Raw genomic sequence first — 21,223 nt, 5'->3', positions numbered from 1 at the left:
GCAAGGGGGAAAGGAAGGAGAAGGGAAAAAGAAGATGGGGAATAGTTTTGAACTCACTAGTACACAAAAAGACTTTTCGAATTAGACCCTGATAGCTAATAGCCCAGGCACTAAGACCAACAATTAACAGATGGAACCTCATGAGACCAACAGGTGTTTGTATGTCATAGAGCATTATCATCAGACAAAGTGGCCAGCTACAGAATGGAAAAAGATCTTCACAATTACACATCTCATAAAGGGCTAATATCTAAAATATAAAGAACTTAAAAACTGGACAGCAAGAAAACAACCGAATTTAAAAATGATAAATTAATTTAAACAGAAAGGTCTGAAAAGATGAAGTCCAAACAGCGGAGAGACACTTAAGAAATGTTGAACATCCTTAGTCATCGGGGCAATCCAACTCAAAATGACTTTGATTTTACAACAGTCATTACTAGAATCAAGAAAACATGTTGCAGCTCATGCTGGCAAGGATGAGGAATGAGGGGAACATGCATCCATTGCTGGTGGGAGTGCAAATTTGTACAACTACTAGAGAAGTCATGCAGTGGTTTTTAGGAAGCTGGAAATCAATCTACCTCAAGATCGGGCTACACCACTCTTGGCCGTACCCATAAGACTCTACATCTTGATACCCAGACACTTGCTTATCTATGTCCATAGCTGCTCTACTCATAATAGTCAGAACTTGGAAGCAGCTTAGATCCCCATCAACAGATGAGTGGATCATGAAAATATGACTTATTTACACAATGAAACACTACTCATCTGCTTAAAAATCACAAAAATTGCAGGTTAATGGATACAGGTAGAAAAAAAAATCATCCTGAATGAGATAACCCAAACCACAAAAGACAAATATGGCATACATTCTCTTACTTGTGAGGTTACATTTTAAACCCTTGATAAACATGCTACAACCCATGCAATCAGAGGTTGAGTATAGAGTAAGGAACTAAGAGGGAGCAAACAAACTGCTAATGTGGGAGAAAAAGAATATATAATCATAGAGAGACAGGGGAGACAATAGAAATGGGAGGATTAAATGGAGAGAGGAAAGGAAGAGGAGTAATGGAGGAACATGGAGAGGAATAGCAAACACCTGAGGGTTGTTTAAGGGATCATATGAAAGCCCAGTACAGTAGAAGCTTCTTAAAATATATCCACATATGAAGCAAATCTAAATGGAGTCACCAAATGACAGGGGAGACAAAGCCCCGATCAGACATCTTTTATCACCAACCGAAATCTCCAGTTCTAGGAATGAGTTATACCTAATGGAGCTTTTGGCAAAGGGGCCCCATAAAAAACCCCAAACATCTCTGGCTATTGCCAAGGGTATGGGTTGCTCTCTACAAACGCATGGTGAGGCCCTATCGATGAAGAAAACACCTACATACCTGGCTAAATATGGAGAAGTCCAGCTGGTTCCTAGTGTTAGCCCTATTGACTAGTGCTCATACTGATGGAAGATACTCTGCAAGCTACAGGAGAAGAAAGATAAACACAATCCAGCTACAAACTCTGGTGATCTTCACAGTGATCCACCTGCATGATACACTGGTACAATAGTTGTGCCGGTAACCAACTATTATCTGATCAGATTTAAGGGCCATTCCATGAGAGGAAACGCATGCTTGACACTACCTGGTAGCCAAGAACCTGATTATGGCCATGGGATTAGGGGAAAGTCAAATGCGATTGTTCTGCTATAATATGACTCCTGTGGTGGCTGTTCTTGTTTGTCAAGTAGGCTACATCTGGAATTAGCTAAGACCCCCAAATGGAGGGCACACTTGTAGGGGTTTTTTTTAAAATTAAAGTAGGAAGGTTCACTGTTGATCTAGATACTTGAGTGAGGAAGACATACCTTTAATCCAGATCTTTTGAGCTGGAAAGATCTATCTCTAATCTGGGCCACACCTTCTGCTGGTATGCTATACAATGATACAGAAGTAAAAAAAAAACTTTTGTTCTTTTTCTCCTTGCCCTCATTTTGCTAGCAAGTCTATTTCTGACCTTGTTAATCTAGATATTCTCTCTGTGTTTGTCAGTGTTATTGATTTTCTCAAAGAATCAATGCCTTGTTTCATGGACTCATATTGTTCTCTTTGTTTCTATTTTATTGATTTCATCCCTGAGTTTGATTATTTCTTGCCTTCTATTCCTTCTGGGTGTGATTTCTTCTTTTTTCCAGAGCTTTTGGTGTGTTGTTAAGTTGCTAATATGAAATCTCTCCAGTTTTTTTGTTTTGTTTTTGTTTATGTAAGCACTTAGTGCTAAGAACTTGTCTCTTTGAACCATCCTCATTGTCCCATAAGTTTGGGTAAGAAATTTATTCATTTTCATTCTATTCTAGGAAGTCTTTAATTTCTCAATTTCTGTCTTTACCAAGTAAAATGTTGTTCAGTTTTCATTGGTTTATAAGCTTTCTATTGTTTCTGTTGTTGTTGGAACACAAGTTTAATCCATGGTGGTCAGTTTTCTTGAGACTTGCTTTGTGTTCATGTATATGGTCAGTTTTGGAGAAAGTTCCATGAGATGTAGTGTCGTTTGGTGGTCATATTAAAATTCTGCTGGGAGAGGCAAGGCATACCTTTAATGATTTCTAGTTACTGAACTCAGGACGTGCTATTTTGGGAGAGGCTGTGTATTTGTGTTGACAGGAAAGGAGCCTTTCCAGAGCGATATGGATCAGCTATGACAGGGAAAGACTCCCCAAGGATCTTGGCTACAGAAAAATATTCGAGAAAATCGAACAAGACAGGTAACTTGGTCGGCTGATTCCAAAATATGGGAACAGCCCAGTAACTAGCTTAGATATAAAAATGTCTCTAGCCAAAACTCCAGCTAAAATTTGATAATAAATCTTGTTGGTTATGGAATTCTTAAGAGTTTTGTACCCTTCTTCATATGACATGGATGAAGATTTATTATAATTGGTTATTGATAAAATTAACTTATAAAAAAGACAGAGGGCTCTGGTAGGTGACTGGGAGTGTGAGCCACTGGGAGCACAGAGTGGTTAACCACCTCACTGCCACAGAAGTGTACCCAATTAAACCCTTTTTTCCTCAGGTTGTGTGTGGTCATGGTGTTTTACTGCAGCAATAAAAACCCTAACTAAAACAGGTGATCTTTGACTCTTGGAGAAAGCACTATCATCCAAGATGAAAACATTGTATGTATATTTATACAAAGAATTATGGCATTTCTGTTACTTTGACTACAAAGTAAATCATACAAGTAAGAATATGTGCCCTAGCATGTAGGTCTTATGGCTAGGGCAGATTGTTAGGACACCATTTAATACTGAGCACACTGTTAACACATGTTGTCATGAAGAGACCCTACTAGCATCCAGAGCAGATGTGTCTTGTCCTTTTGATCAGCAAGCTCATCCTACTTTAAGCTGTGAAATCATCAATATCTAGCTGCTACCAGATTTCCTTTAATTCAATATTTATATCCCCCAAAATATTTATTTAAAAACCATTTGATAAGAATAACCAGCAGTAACAACATTAACACACAATATATCATATTGTAGAAATTATTCATCTCCTGTAAATATGATTTTGCATATTTCTTCATTTCTTTATAGAAAACCAGTCTCTTATCTCTTGGCCTACCATGTGTGTATTTTATCAGCTCTAAATCTCTACATTTATCATTTACATTGTCTTAAAGTGAGTCTTTTATCTGTCTCATATGATGGGAGAAATCTCAAATATTTACCCCTGTCTATGTGATGTTATCTTCTGGTATGTTGTTGGCTGTTATAATCTAAATTCAGCTAAGAAAGCCATGTGATGGCAACTACTTGAGACAAACAGTCAGTTCTGGGAAATGGTTGTGCAAGCTTTGAAGAATAAGGGAGAGTTATGTGCTTACACTTGCAATGTGGAAATGATGGGTAGAAACTCATGGTGCAAAGGAAAGACTCTGGAGAACAGCACTAGAAAATTCCCACAGGAGAAGAGCTTGGAAGTTGACCAAGTTGATTAAACGATAATGGGGCATATCCAGTGGGGTCAGGACTGGGCTGTAATTGCCCAGAAGAACGGTGTGGGTGTAGTCTTTGTCTCTGAAGAGAGGCAGCAAGGCTGTGTTGACACAAACACAGATCTCACTTCAGAGGAACGAAATAGTTTATCCCAGAACAACTGTAAGTCATCATAGTCCAGGAACACAGATTTAGAGATTTAGATATTCCAAATACACAATGTCCACAAAACTTAAACATCAAGACGATGAACAACCCAGAAAAATGAGTATGGAGAAAAAGAGAACATTTTCCAAAGAAGAAACACAAATGGCTGTTCAACATCTTTAGCCATCAGGGAAACTCAGGCTAAACATATCCTAAGATTTGATCTCGGCTACCAAAGTTAAACCAGGACTGGGTAAACTATCTAAATAATTCCATAACATTCAAAGAAATAGAAGCAGTCATCAAAAGCCTCCCAACCAAAAAAAAAAAAAAAAAAAAAAAAAAGCCCAGGACCAGATGGGTTCAGTGCAGAATTCTAACAGACATTTATTGACGACCTAATACCAATACTCTCCAAACTATTCCACAAAATAGAGTCATAAGTAAAGGTGCTATGAAGATAATGGAGCATGTGTCCTTGTTGTATGTTGGAGTGTCTTTTGCATATATGTTCAAGAGTGGTATAACTAAATCCTCAGGTAGTACTATGTCTAATTTTCTGAGGAACCACCAGACTGATTTTCAGAGTGGTTGTACCAGCTTACAACTCCATCAACAGTGTAGAAGTGTTCCTCTTTCTCCACATCCTCACCAGCAAGTGCTGTCACCTGAGTTTTTGATCTTAGCCATGCTAACTTGTGTGGGGTGGACTCTCTGGGTTGTTTTGATTTGCATTTCCTAGATGACTAATGATGTTGAACATTTCTTTAGGTGCTTCTCAGTCACTCAGTATTCCTTAGTTGAGAATTCTTTGATATGGGACCAGGAAGCAAGCATCTTGTCTGCAAATGGTGCTAGTAAAACTGGGTGACTGCATGTAGAACTATGCAAATAGATATAAATCTTATATCTATTATTATTTATAATATTATTTAATATAATATTTAATATAATATTTATAATAATAATATTATTATTCTTAACCACCTATGCAAAACTTAAGTCCAGACAGAACAAAAACCTCACACTAAGGTCAAGTACACTGAATCTGATAGAAGAGAGAGTGGGAATTGGTCTTGACCTCATCAGCACAGCAAAGACTTAATGAAAAGAACACTGTTAACACAGGCACTAAGATAAACAATTAATAAATGGGACATCATGAAACTGAAAAGGTTCTGTATGGTGAAGGATATCTTTATTCTGAAAATGTGGCAGCCTAAAGAATGGAAAAGATTTTTTTTAACCAACTACATACCCAACAGAGGCTAATAACCAAAATATATAAAGATATAAAGAATCCTTGACATCAAGAAAACAAATAACCATGTCTCCTAGTAATGTCAGAAGCTACACCCATAAAGTGTCATCTGATTAACATGACTATCTAAATATGAGCTGAACAGGAACACGTTTTTTGAATTAAAGAACCACAGATAGGTAAAAGAGAAGTTAGAATATCCCTATTTGCACATTTTGTGATGTTATACATTAAAGGTCCCCAAAAGTTTACCAGGAAATGTCTACAAATGACAAATTCATTAATATTGTAGGATAGAGACAACTTGCACAAGTCACTAGATTTCCTGTACACCAACCACAAGCATATAGAGGAGATCATGGACATATTCTTATCCATACTGGTTTCAAGAAAATAAAGCACCTAGGAATAAACCTAAACAAAGAAATAAAGGACTTATTACAATGAAAACTTTAAACCTCTGAAGCAAAAGCCTGAGAAAATCACTAGAAAATGGAAAGATATCCCATATTCATTTATTGGTAGAATTAATATTCTGAAAAAAAATGACCATAGAACAAAAAATGCAGGACTTCATATATCAGACTGAACAACAAAGAGAGAATGTTAAGACTTGATCATACAGACTAGAGGAAACACCAGAACTAAAAGGTCCATCATTTTATAGGTCATGATAAGCAACAGAGAGAGGAACATGGAGGTTGGAGACAGGAGTTGGAGAAGGCACTAGAACAAAGGATGTAACAACTCACAGATCAGACTGAGCAACAGACAGAAAAGAACAAAGATTGGAAGCAATGGTTAGAGGAGAATCTTTTAAATTTAATCAACCAAAATAAAATGTATGTCAAAATATCAGAATTACAATATAAAGAGAAACTTAAAATGTGGAACCAGAACCTTGAACAGAGAATACGGGAACTTATGGAACAGGATGAGCAACCAAAGGAGAGATACGAAATATGGGCACAGACCTTAAGGGATGAAATTAAAATATTAATCAGGGAAGATACTCAGGTAGAGACAGAAGATAAAATTAGAGAATGCCAACCAAAAGTTGCCAGAAAACAAACTTTAGTTTATCCGGTCAGCATATAACATAGAGCAGCAGACGATCATCCACAGAACGATCAGAAACTCGAATGGCAACTCAACGGTGCGTTAGAACTAAGAAAATTAAAGGACAGTGCCACTAATCTTAGAATGCATGCGCCATTTATAAAACAAATTCTGACTTCTTGGACTATTAAAAATATAATTATTCCCCAAGACTGGAAGGTTATGACAAAAGCCTGGATCACATTTACAATGGTTCTCATGGTGGAGAGAAGAGGACAGAGGGGAAGGAGAGAGGACAGAGGAAGAGGAGGAGGAAGCCACTGTGGACCTGAACCACATGGCCAGGAGAAACAGCAATTTTCAAGGGGTCTTATAGTTGGGGAATAAGTTAGTGTAGTGTTAGGCATATAGCATAAAAACAACAACAACAACAACAACTAGAGTGTGTGTTTTATATGGACTTATTGGGGTTGGAAATTCCAGGAACAAGCTTCTGCACAACTAAAGAAAAAAATCAACCAATTGAAGAGGCAGCCACCAATGGCAGAGATCCTTTGCCAGCTGTACATCTGGCAGGGGATTAATTAATATTCAGAATATACAAAGAACTCAAAAACCGAAAAGTCAATAAGATAAATGACCCATTCAAGAAATGGGCCTGTGACCTGAATAGAAAGTTCTCAAAGGAAAAAAAATGGCTACAAAGTATCTCAAAAATGTTCTTCAACCCTAGACATTATATAAATACAAGTCAAAGCAACTTTGTTATTTTATCTTGTACAAATAATAGGATAGTTGGGGGGGGGCTAGGCGGAGAACACACGAGTTGCGGGTACCTGAAGCTGCTTCCAAGATGATGCCCACACCAGTTATCCTGTTGAAAGAGGGTACTGATAGCTCCCAAGGCATCCCTCAGCTTGTGAGTAACATCAGTGCCTGCCAAGTGATTGCTGAGGCTGTATAGAACCACCCTGGGTCCCCGTGGCATGGATAAACTTATTGTGGATGGACGAGGCAAAGCAACAATTTCTAATGATGGGGCCACAATTCTGAAACTCCTCGATGTTGTCCATCCTGCAGCAAAGACTTTAGTGGACATAGCCAAATCCCCAAGACGCTGAGGTTGGTGATGGCACCACCTCAGTGACCCTGCTGGCTGCAGAGTTTCTGAAGCAGGTGAAGCCCTACGTGGAGGAAGGTTTGCACCCTCAGACCATCATCCGGGCTTTCCGCATGGCCACCCAGTTGGCTGTTAACAAAATCAAAGAGATAGTAGAACAGAGGAAGATGCTAGAGACGTGTGCAATGACAGCCCTGAGCTCCAAGCTCATCTCCCAGCAGAAGGTCTTCTTTGCCAAGATGGTGGTTGATGCTGTGATGATGCTTGAGGAGTTGCTGCAGCTTAAAATGGTTGGCATCAAGAAGGTGCAGGGGGGAGCCCTAGAGGACTCTCAGCTGGTGGCTGGTGTTGCATTCAAGAAGACTTTCTCTCATGCTGGGTTTGAAATGCAGCCCAAGAAGTATAAGAACTCCAAGATTGCCCTCTTGAGTGTTGAGCTTGAGCTGAAAGCAGAGAAAGATAATGCTGAAATCAGCGTCCAAACAGTGGAGGATTACCAAGCAACTGTTAATGCTGAGTGGGACATTCTCTATGACAAGTTAGAGAAGATCCGTCAGTCTGGAGCCAAAGTCATCTTGTCTAAGCTCCCTATTGGGGATGTGGCCACCCAGTACTTTGCTGACAAGGACATGTTCTGTGCTGGCCCAGTGCCTGAGAAGGATTTGAAGAGGACGATGATGGCTTGTGGAGGCTCAATCCAGACCAGTGTGAATTCTCTGGTTCCAGATGTGCTGGGCTGCTGCCAAGTGTTTGAAGAGACCCAAACTGGAGGAGAGAGGTACAATTTCTTCACTGGCTGCCCTAAGGCCAAGACATGTACCATCTTCCTCCGTGGTGGCGCTGAGCAGTTTATGGAGGAGACAGAGCGGTCTCTGCATGATGCCATCATGGTTGTGAGGAGGGCCATCAAGAATGACTCTGTGGTGGCTGGCAGTGGAGCCATTGAGATGGAGCTTTCCAAATACCTGCGGGATTACTCAAGGACGATTCCAGGGAAACAGCAGCTGTTGATTGGGGCATATGCCAAGGCCCTGGAGATCATCCCACGACAGCTATGTGACAACGCTGGCTTTGATGTTACAAACATCCTCAACAAGCTTCGGGCTCAACACGCACAGGAGGGCATGTGGTATGGGGTGGACATCAACACCGAGGACATCACTGATGACTTCCAGGTGTTTGTGTGGGAGCCAGCCATGGCGCGCATCAGCGCTCTGACAGCAGCTTCTGAGGCTGCGTGCCTTATTGTGTCCGTGGACGAGACCATCAAGAATCCCCGCTCCACTGTGGATGCTCCAGCTCCAGCTGCTGGCCAGGACAGAGGCCAGGCCCGCTTCCATTGAGAGGCAGTGTGCACACCTCTTTGTGAGGTGAATTTGGGGGGGTGAGAAAATGGTTGATTACCCTGTGTTCTCATTGGAGGTTATTTAAATAAAACCTAATGTTATTTGAAAAAAAAATAGGATAGTTAAAAAAAAAAAAAACTGACCACAAGTGCTGGAGGAAGTGTGAGAAAAGGAAAATTGTTGCTGGAAAAGAATTTTTGGCAGGTTCCATAGAACAAACCCAGAAAGATTTAGGTAATGCTCTACTTGAAACTGTCAGTGCCCTGTGCTACAATCCTCCATACCCCAATGCGACTATTATACCCAGCAAAACGCTCAACTACCATGGGTGGAGAAACCATGATATTCCATAACACCCAGAGAAAGCTTGATCCTCAGGAATTCTGGTATGTCCAGGCTCACAGGCGAGTAGTGAGCACATTACTGCCCCAATACCTGGCCTAACTGGGACTCACCCAAGGCCCAGGGGATGCAGGAACTGCCACCCAGCCTAGGACAGGATCCTTCTGGTTTGCATCTGTGCTGAGGACTGTACCCTGTGTTTCAGCTATCCTCACTCCAATCACACCCAGAGAAAGCTTGACCTCTAGGAGTTCTGACACACCCAGGCTCAAGGCTCACAGGGGACCAGGTTCACTCAGAGATCACAAGGACAGATAACACCAGAGATAACCAGATGACAAGAGACAAGTTTAAGAACATAAGCAACAGAAATCAATGCTATTTGGCACCACCAGAACCCAGTTTTCTCACCACAGCAAGCTCTGAATACCCTAATACACCTGAAAAGAAAGATTTCTAACTGAAATCCCATCTTATGATGATGATAGAGAACTTTAGGAAGGACTTAAATAATTCCCTTAAAGAAATACAGGAGAACAGAGGTAAATAAGTAGAAGCCCTTAAAGAGGAAACACAAAAATCCCTAAAAGAATTATAGGAAAACACAACCAGACAGGTGAGGGACTTGAACAAAACTATCCAGTATCTAAAAATGGGAAAAAAAAACAATCAAGAAATCACAAAGGGAGACAACGCTGGAGATGGAAGACCTAGGAAAGAGATTAGGAGTCATAGATGCAAGTATCATCAACAGAATACAATCAATAGAAAAGAGAATCTCAGGTGTAAAAGATACCATAGAAAACATTGACATAACAGTCAAAAATGCAAAATACCCGAAGCTCCTAACCCAAAGCATCCAGGAAATCCAGGACACAATGAAAAGACCAAACCTAAGAATAAGAGGTATAGAAGAGAGCAAAGATTCCCAACTCAAAGGGCCAGTAAACATCTTATAAAAATTATTGAAGAAAACTTCCTTAACCTTAAGAAAGAGATACCCATAAATATACAAGGAGCCTACAGAACTCTGAGTAGATTGGGCTAGAAAAGAAATTCCTCCCATCACACAATAATCAAAACACCCAAATGCACAGAACAAAGACTATTCAAAGTGGTAAGAGAAAACGGTCAAGTAACATATAAAGGCAGACCTATCAGAATTATACCAGACTTCTCAACAGAGTCTCTAAATGCCAGATGATCTTGGGCAGATGTCACACAGACCCTAAGAGAACAAAAAATGCCAGCCCAGACTATTATACCCAGCAAAATGCTCAACTACCATAGGTGGGGAAACCATGATATTCCATGATGTAACCAAATGTAAGCAATATCTTGTCACAAATCCAGCCTTAGAAAACCTAGGAAATAATAGATAATAGATGGAAAACTCCAACACAAATAGGAAAACCACACCCCAAAAAATCAAAAAAATGAATCTCTTCATGACAAACCCAAAAGAAGAGAGCCAGACAAACACAATTTTACCTCTAACAATAAAAATATCAGGAAGCAACAATCATTGGTCTTTAGTGTTTTTACATCAATGGATTCAATTCTCCAATAAAAGACATAGACTCATAGACTGGATACAGACACAGGATCTAGCATTTTGCTGCATACAGAAAACACACCTCAGTGACAAAGATAGTCACTACCTCAGTGACAAAGATAGTCACTACCTAGGCTGGGGAAAAAAAAAAAAATCTAAGCAAATAGTCCCAATAAACAAGCTGGAGTAGTCATTCTAAAATAAAATTGACTTTCAACCAAAAGTTATCAAAAAAGATGAGGAAGCACACTTCATACTCATCAATGAAAAAATCTACCAAGATGACTTCTCAATTTTTCAAATCCAAGGACACTGACATTTATAAAAGAAATGTTACTAAAGCTCAAAGCACACATTGCATCACACACAATAATAGTGCAAGACTTCAATACACCACTCTCACCAATTGACAGGTCATAAAACAGAAACTAAACAGAGACACAGTGAAGCTAGCAGAAGTTATGAACCAAATTGAGTTAACAGACATCTATAGAACATTTTATCCTAAAACAAAAGAATATACATTCTTCTCAGCACCTCATGGTACTTTCTCCAAAATTGACCATATAATCGGTCACAAAACAGGCCTCAACAGATACAAGAAGATTGAAATAATTCCATGCATCATATCAGATCACCATGGACTAAGGCTGGTCTTCAGTAACAACAAAAACAACAGGAAACCCACATACTCGTGGAAACTGAACCATTCTCTACTCAAGGATAAGTTGGTCAGAGAAGAAATAAATAAATAAAGAAATTAAAGACATTTTAGAATTTAATGAAAACGAAGGCACAACATACCCAAATCTATGGGACACAATGAAAGCAGTGCTTAGAAGAAAATTCATTGCTCCAAATGGCTCCAAAAAGAAACTGGAGAGAGCATACACTAGAAGCTTGACAGCACAGCTGAAAGCTCTAGAATAAAAGGAAGCAGATACACCCAAGAGAAGTAGACAGCAGGAAATAATCAAACTCAGAGCTGAAATCAACCGAATAGGAAAAAAAAAAAAAAAGAACTATACAAAGAATCAACAAAACCAGGAGCTGGTTCTTTGAGAAAATCAACAAGATAGATAAACACTTAGCCAGACTAACTAGAGGGCACAGAGACAGTATCCAAATTAACAAAATCGGAGATCAAAAGGGATACATAAGCAGTGTCTTTATGAATATTCAGGTAATATTTAACTCCTTCTCAAAACTCTGATAGGGTTGAAGACGACTTATATCCTTGTAGTTTAACTTACGTTGTTTAGCATTAAAGACAATGTTCCAGTTTTGAAAGGATGGTTTTCAGATGGTAATATAAGTTGATATTAAACATGATTGAGGTTCAGAACTGTAAACTCATTAAGTTAGGATAGATTATAGAGTGCTTTATCTAAGTTGCAGGTCTGTCAGCCTAGTTGTTTTAAGTGTATACTTACCTTATACGTTACATAATTGTTGTTATGATTGTGTTCAGTTTATATCTGAGAGTAAAAAGCCTTTTATTTGACCAATAAGGGGAATTGTCCTTTTATCCTGGAACATAAATGGTTAAAGGCGGGAAGAAACCCATCAATGGGATTTATTAAATATTTTATACATCATAGATCTAGTCTGACTGTGATTTTACATTCTGCTTGCTCTCGCTGATGCTGATCTTATAGGAGAAATTAAAGTTATGGCTCACTCTCCTCAAGGAATTTCCACGTTTGCTCTAATCAGTATATAACTCAATTGCTTACAGTCCCCCTGGTCAAAGAAGAACAATCATGTACTTATTGGTCCCACAGGAGCAAAGTGTTTTGGTTTCTCTGATCATTCCTTTTGTATATAACAAGTAACTAAAAATTGATAGTAAAGTGTCCACTGTCGCTGATCAAATGTTCCAGCAAGGATATGGCCCCCAGTTGTGGGGTGTGGGGATAGGGCATAGATGGTCAAGTAATGATTTTCTCATAGGGCAGTGGTTTGTCCACCACCCCAGCATGGAGAGCCTATTACACAGCATCACTGAACAGCTAGTCTGGGTGGATCATTGGCTGCTTACACCAGAAGAACCACCAGCTGATGAGGAGCAGAGGAGCAACCATGAGCCTGAAATACTCTTATTTTGTCAACATGAAAAGGTCTGGAAAATGGAGGTTTCTGTAAGCTGTTATGAGGTGATGCAGCCTATGGGGACTTTGAAGCCTGGCCTCCCTTGCTGTGCCTTTTGCTTGGCACCTTATGACATGAATGATGTGCTTCTTACTATTTTGCTTCAGCTTCCGGATCTTCCTCATTGCACTTTTAGCCCTCCTTCTAATTCTCAGGAACCCATGAAGAGACGGAAGGTGTAGCTACAGGTATGACACAGCCCCATCTCATGTCAACAACTTATTGTTCAATGTTCCCTCCTGGTTAGAGATTGTTCCTCTCATAGTTGTTCATTACATGGGTGATTTTCCTTCACTAGCACCTGTTGAGAATTCACTAATTTGGGGGCTTAAGGGTTTTTGTTGTGGCTGCTGCTGCTGCTGCTGTTTTGAGACAGGGTTGTTCTGCATAACCCTAGTTGTAGTGAAATTCAATAAATAGACCAGGCTGGCCTTGAACTCACAGAGATCCACCTGCCTTCGCCTCCCAAGGGCTGGGAATAAAGGCACACACCCCAACCCCTGGCCTTAACTCAGTTATTTCTCTCTGTCCAACTTCATTCATAACATGTTCAGTTGGAAGTTTTTCAAGGAAAAAAATACAGCTTAAAGCCCCCTTCTCTTGTTTAGGTCCTATCACAGAAACTCACACCATTTGCCTTCAAAAGGTCCAGATCTATATGGATCAGCTGCTAACACTTAGTGATTTTCAAAAGATGCTAGGAGACATTATTTGTCTTATATCTTCACTGAAACTTAATAGAAAAGATTGGACTCCTATTTTTCATTTTAGAAGGGTATAATGACCCCGAAAGGATGACATAAACCCCATTTGTCTCCATTTAAGGACCAGACCTGATTTAAAAAAAAAAAAGAAGAAGGCCACAAGGCACCAGATCCAGGAACAGACCATAAAATCCAGGAACAAGGTCATAAAACCCCCTCCCAATGAGCAGCCTGGGACAACCACAAGAATGAAGAAATGTCTTATCTCAGGATGGGCTTCTGTGCTGGGCAGCCCTATGTTATCCTGTGGTTAAATGTTCATGACAGGAATGTAGCCCACTGACCACCTGGCACAGGCCAATCAGAAGCCGGTCCCTGTCACTCTCCAAGCCAATCAGAAGCCGGTCCCTGTAACTGCCCAGAATCCACCAATACAATTTTAGATTCCTTAGTTCTTCTAAAAAAGTCCCCTAATTCTCTTTAAGAAGGCCTGTGTCCCTTTGTCTGGGGTCACAATTTTGGATAATGGTCGACTCTCACATGTTGGTTGTTTCTACAGAAGAGATGCTCTTTGTCTTTGTAGACTATCTGAGTCTGGGGCTTTCCTTCAGTGATTTTTCAGACCCTTACAAGCCCCTCTTTTCCCCAGAGAATACTCTGTGTTCTTTTAACTTATTTTATTTTATTTTATTTTATCTTATTTTACATAAGCCTTTTACTTGCTTGGTTTCTTAGTCACTGTTCTGTTGCAGCAAAGAGATACCATGGCCAAAGCCAATCCTATAAAAACTTTAATTGGGTGCTTACTTAGTGTTTCAGAAGCGAGGGCGTCCTCATGATGAAAAGCGGAGCAGCAGGAATGGCGCTGGAGCATAAGTGTGAGCTTTACATCCTGATCTGTAGGCAGAGACACCGGGCCTGGCATGGGCTTTAAAATGTCAGAGCCCATCCCCAGTGACACAATTCCTCCTAAAGGCCACACCTCCTAATCCTTCTAAGCCTTTCAAACAGCTGCACTTTCTGGTGAACCATCATTCAATTACATGAGCCGATGAGGGGCTGATCTTAGTAAAACCACCACATTTGGCTAGTCATCCCAAGGTATTTTATGTAAATTATTTTTTATTGAAGAACTTTATTTCAAAAAAAAAAAACAAAGATAAATGTACAAATTTTAGGCATTTTTGCATAAAAGTATATGAATATATTTTTGTCATTGCTTGGCTGTTTTTTTCTTTTTAAGGTTTGATAGTGTACATTAAGATCTTACTAGTTACAATGAGCACAAAGTACATGTAAAACAGGTTGTAACCTGAAATTAGTCAAAGTTTTCTTGGTGTAAAAGGAGTAAACATAATGGTTTCTTTCTTTCTTTCTTTTTTTCTTGAACTTCACACAGTCTGTGAGTTGTTTCTGGGGTGTTCAGAGCTTTGTGGGGTTAGTATCTAATTATCAGTGACTGCATATTATGTCTGTTCTTTTGTGACTGGGTTATCTTGCTCAGGATGATATTCTCTAGATGCATCCATTTTCTCAAGAATTTCATAAGGTCATTTCTTCTGATAGCTGAGTAGTACTCCATTGTGTAAATGTACCACAATTTTTGTATCCATTCATTTACTGAAGGACATCTGGGTTCTTTCCAGCTTCTGGCTATTATAAATAGAGCTGCTATGAACATTGTGGTGCACGTGTCTTTGTTGTATGTTGGAGCGTCTCTGGGGTATATGCCTAGAAGTGGAATAACTGGGTCTTCAGGTAGTATTATGTCCAATTTTCTGAGAAATTGCCAGACTGATTTCCAGAGTGGTTGTACCAATTTACAACCCCACCAACAGTGGAGAAGTGTTCCTCTTTCTCCACATCCTTGCCAGCATCTGCTGTCATCTGAATTTTTGATCTTGGCCAATCTGACTGGTGTAAGGTGGAATCTCAGGGTTGTTTTAATTTGCATTTCCCTGATGGCTAATAATGTTGAGCACGTCCTTAGATGCTTCTCAGCCATTCGATATTCCTCAATTGAGAACTTTTTGTTTAGCTCTGTACCCCATTTTTTAATAAGGTCATTTGATTCTCTGGTGTCTAGCTTCTTGAGTTCTTTGTATATCTTGGATATTAGGCCTCTATCTGATGTGGGGTTGGTAAAGATCTTCTCCCACTCTGTTGGCTTCCATTTTGCTTTCTTGACAGTGTCCTTAGCCTTACAGAAACTTTGCAATCTCATTAAGCCCCATTTGTCAATCTTTGACCTTAGAGCCATTGGTGTTATGTTCAGGAAATTTTTTCCTGTGCCAATGAGTTCTAAGGTTTTCCCTACTTTCTCATCTAATATTTTCAGTGTGGAGATCTTTGATCCACTTACACTTGAGCTTTGTACAAGGAGATAAGAAAGGGTCTATTTTCATTCTTCTGCATGCTTTGTACCAGTTGGACCAACACCATTTGTTGAATAGGCTGTCTTTTTTCCATTGAATGTTTATAGCTCCTTTGTCAAAAATCAGGTGACCATATATGTGAAGGCTCATTTATAGATCTTCTTCTATTCCATTGATCCAAATGCCTATTTCTGTACCAGTACCATGCAGTTTTTAGCACAATTGCCTTGTAATATAGCTTGAAGTCAGGGATAGTGATTCCTGAACATGTTTTCTTGTTGTTGAGGATGGATTTTACTATTCTAGGTCTTTTGTTATTCCAGATGAAATTACACATTGCTCTATCCTGTACTTTATGGCTAATATTCACTTATAAGCAAATATCATGCAAGTTCTTTTGGGTCTGAGATACCTCACTTGGAATAATATTTTCTAGTTCTATTCATTTGTCTACAAAATTCATGTTGTTCTTGTTTTTCATAGCTGATTAATATTGTACTATAGTTAATGAACCACATTTTCTATACCCCTTTTTTCACTGAAGGTCATATGGATTGTTTCTAATTTCTGGATATTGTGAATAGAGCTTCTATAAACATTGTCTGGAATATGTCTTTGTGTTGTGATGGGGCATCTCTTGGGTATATGCTCAGGAGCTGTATATCTGGGTCTTCAGGTAGAACCATTTCCAATTTTCTGAGAAACTGCCAGATTGATTTCCAGAGTAGGTGTACCAGATTGCAATTCCTCCAGCAATGATGGAGTGTTCCCCTTTCTCCACATCCTTGCTAACATGTGCTGTTGTTTGAGTTTTTAATCTTAGCCATTCTGATTGATGTAAGGTAAGATCTCAGGGTCATTTTGATTTGCATTTTCCTGATGACTAAGGATGTTGAACATTTTTTTAAAGTACTTTCAGCCATTTGAGATTCCTTTGTTGAGAATTCTCTGTTTAGCACTGCACCACATTTTAAAAATAGGTTATTTGGGTTGTTGGAGTCTAACTTGAGTTTTTTTAAAAAATATATTTTGGATATTAGCCATATGTTAAATATAGAGTTAGTGAAGATCTTTTCCCACTCTGTAGGCTGCCATTTTGTCTTATTGATGGTGTCTGTCTTAGTCAGGGTTTCTATTCATGTATAAAACATCATGATCAAGAAGCAAGTTGGAGACTAGACGCCCAGGCACTCTTCCACCTGGACCAGCAGATAACCTGGGGCACAGGCCTAGTGAGGTTGCACAGTGAGTACCAAGAGCACAGAGGGTGCTTTGCACTGGGGCCCGTGCCTGTGTCAGAGAGAATTGTAATCTTCCTGGGAAAGATGGTGCTGGAAGATCAGCTCCACAGGCACTTTTACACCTGAACCAGCGGTGAGCTTGACACATGGGTGCAGGGAGGGCACACTGCGAGTTCTCAGTGGGCAGAGAGAGCTGTGCTCACTAGAAAAGGGTTCTTTTTGGCCTGGAGAAGAGCAAGATCCGCACCACTAGTACTCAGGACCAGTGGGCAAAGGACTGAGCTCCCAGAACAGCCTCACAAGAGCTCCCACCCCTGAGCCCACAAAGACAGTCGTGTACCTGCCACCAGAACTCACTGCTCCCCCAGAAAAAGCCAAACACTCAGAAGCAATTTTCTTCCTGAACCCATGGGCTCTCAGATCCACAGGAGAAACAGGTGCCAGTCATTGACAACAAGACCACATATAATCACAGACAACAAGATGGCAAAAGGAAAGCAAAAGAACTTAAGCAATGGAAACCAAGATAACCTGGCAACATCAGAACCCAGCACTCCCATCACAGCAAGTATCGGATTGCCAAACACTCCAGAAAAACAAGACTTAGACTTGAAATCATACTTCACGATGAAGATGGAGATCTTTGAGTAGAACATGAATAACTCCCTTAAATAATTACGGGAGAACACACATAAACAAATAGAAGCTCTTAAAGAAGAAACAAAAAAAAAAAAATCACTCAAAGAACTACAGGATAACACAACCAAAATAGGGAAGGAATTGAAAATGGAAATAGAAATAATAAAGAAAACACAAAAAGAGACATCCCTGAAGTTAGAAAACCTAAAAAAGAAATCAGGAGTCACATATGCAAGCATCACCAACAGACTATAAGAGATGGAAGAGAGAATCTCAGAGGCTGAAGACAATATTGAAAAACAGTCAGAGAAGATGCAAAAACCAAAAAGCTCTTAACCCAAAATGTTCAGGAGATCCAGGACACAATGAGAAGACCAAACCTAAGGATAATAGGAATAGAAGAGGGCGAACAATATCAACTAACAGGCACAATAAATATCTTTAACAAAATTATAGAAGAAAACTTCCCTACCTATAAGAATGAGATGACCATGAGCAAAAAGAAGCCTACAGAACTCCAAATAGACTGAACCAGAAAAGAAATTCTTCCTGACACATAATAGTCAATACTCCAAGTATTCAAAACAAAGAAAGAATACTAAAAGCAGTAAGGGAAAAAGGAATTGTAACATATAAAGGCAAACCAATCAGAATTATACCCAACTTCTCAACAGAGACTATGAAAGCTAGAAGATCCTGGACAGACATCATACAGACACTAAGAGAACACAAATGTCAGCCCAGGTTACTATACCCAGCAAAACTCTCAATCACCATAGATGAAGACACCAAGATATTCCAGGACAAAACTAAATTTATACAATATCTGACCACAAATCCAGCCCTACAAAGAATAATAGATGAAAAATCCAACACGAGGAGAGAAACTACACCCTAGAAAAAGCAAGAAAATAACTTAGTTAAAAAACCAAAAGAAGAAAGACACACAGACATAATTCTACCACGAACAGAAAAAATAGCAGGAAACAACAATCACTACTCCTTAATATCTATTAACATAAATGGACACAATTCCCCAATAAAAAGACATAGACTGTCAGACTGGATACATAAACAATCTAGCATTTTGCTGCATACAGGAAACTTATCTCAGAGACACTTACCTCAGAATTAAAGACTGGGAAAAAAACATTCCAAGCAAATGACTGCAAGAACCAAGCTGGAGTAGCCATTCTAATATAGAATAAAGGAGACTTTCAACCAAAAGTTCTCAAAAACGATAAGGAAGGACACTATTTACTCATTACAGGAAAAATTTATCAGGATGAATTCTCAATCATATATGCTCCAAATTCAAGAACACCCATGTTCATAAAAGAAACCCCACTAAAGCTCAAAACATACATTGCACCACACATAGTAATAGTGGGAAACTTCAACACTCCTCTCCCATCAATGAACAGATCATGGAAGCAGAAACTGAACAGAGATGCAGTGAAACTAGCAGAGGTTATGAACAAACTGGAATTAACAGACATCTACAGAACATTTCATCCTAAAACAAAAGAATACACCTTCTTCTCAGCACCTCATGTCACCTTTTCCAAAATTGACCCTATAGTCAGTCACAAAACAAGCCTCAATAAATATAAGAAGATTGAAATACTCCCATGCATCCTTTCAGATCACCATGGACTAAGGATGGTCTTCAATAACAACAAAGACAACAAAAAGCCCATATACACATGGAAACTAAACAATGCTCTACTCAACAATAGCATGGTCAAAGAAGAAATAAAGAAAAAAATTAAAGATTTTCTAGAATTTAATGAAAATGAAAGCACAACATACCCAAACCTATGGGATGCAATGAAAGCAGTACTAAGAAGAAAACTCATAGCTCTGAGTGCCTCCAAAACGAAACTGGAGAGGATTCACTAGCAACCTGACAGAGCCACTGAAAACTCTAGAACAAAAAGAAGCAGATACACCCAAGAGAATTAGACGGCAGAAAATAATCAAACTCAGAACTGAAATCCACCAAGAAGAAACAAAAAGAACCATACAAAGAATCAACAAAACTAGAAGCTGGTTCTTTGAGAAAATTAACAAGATTAATAAACTCTTAGCCAGACTAACTAGAGGGCAAAGAGAGAGTATCCAAATTAACAAAATCAGAAATGAAAGGGGAGACATAACAACAGAAACCGAGGAAATTGAAGAAATCATTAGATCCTACTACAAAAGCCTATACTCTACAAAATTGGAAAATCTGGAGGAAATAGATAAATTTCTAGACAGATACCAGATACCAAAGTTAAATCAAGACCAGATAAACTATCTAAACAATCCCATAACATCTAAAGAAATAGAAGCAGTCATCAAAACCTCCCAAACAAAAAAAGCCCAGGACCAGAGGATTCAGCACAGAATTCTATCAGACATATATTGACAACCTAGTACCAATACTCTACAAACTTTTTCACAAAATAGAGTCAGATGGAACACTACCCAACTAATTCTTTGAAGCCACAATAACTCTCATTCCTGAACCACACAAAGACCCTACAAGGAAAGAGAACTTCAGACCAAGCTCCCTTATGAACATTGATGTAAAAATACTCAATACAATTCTTGAACACCGAATCCAGGAATACATCAAAACGACCATTTACCATGATTAAGTAGGCTTCATCTCTGGGATGCAGGGATGTTTTAATATACGGAAATCCATCAACTTAATCCACCATATGAACAAACTCAAAGAAAAAAAAAAACACATGGTCATCTCACTAGATGCTGAGAAAGCATTTGACCAAATTCAACACCCCTTCATGTTAAAAGTCTTGTAAAGAACAGGAATCCAAGGCCCATACCTAAACATAATAAAAGAAATATACAGCAAAACAATAGCCAACATCAATTTTAACAGTGACAAACTTGAGGCAGTCCCACTAAATCAGGGACTAGACAAGGCTGCCCACTCTCCCCCTACCTATTCAACATAGTACGGGAAGTCCTGGCTGGAACAATTAGACAGCAAAAGGAAATCAGAGGGATATACAAATTGGAAAGGAAGAAGTAAAAATATCACTATTTGCAGATAACATGATAGTATACTTAAGTGACCACAAAAACTTGACCAGAGAACTTTTACAGCTGATAAACAACTTCAGCAAAGTGGCTGGATATAAAATTAACTCAAACAAATCAGTAGCCTTCCTCTACTCAAAAGACAAACATGCTAAGAAAGAAATTAGGGAAAAGATACCTTTCACAATAGTCACAAACAACATGAAATACCTTGGTG

The 21,223-nt window shown here is 39.1% G+C and overlaps 1 protein-coding gene across 1 annotated transcript; it reads left to right on the top strand.

Moving 5' to 3' along the window:
• Window positions 1–7,332: 7,332 nt before the first annotated feature.
• Window positions 7,333–8,942, top strand: LOC308436195 (T-complex protein 1 subunit eta-like; the record flags this gene model as incomplete). The annotated part of the gene is given in 3 exon segments (XM_080937028.1): window positions 7,333–7,440; window positions 7,442–7,588; window positions 7,590–8,942. Coding segments are annotated over 3 exon segments (1,608 nt in total).
• Between the last annotated feature and the right edge of the window lie 12,281 nt (window positions 8,943–21,223).

The sequence above is a fragment of the Micromys minutus genome (genome assembly GCF_963924665.1).
Source record: "Micromys minutus genome assembly, chromosome: 24".
NCBI classification, from domain to species: domain Eukaryota; kingdom Metazoa; phylum Chordata; class Mammalia; order Rodentia; family Muridae; genus Micromys; species Micromys minutus.
The sequence above is the reverse complement of the archived record's forward strand: the minus strand, read 5'-3'. Positions and strand labels throughout refer to the sequence as shown.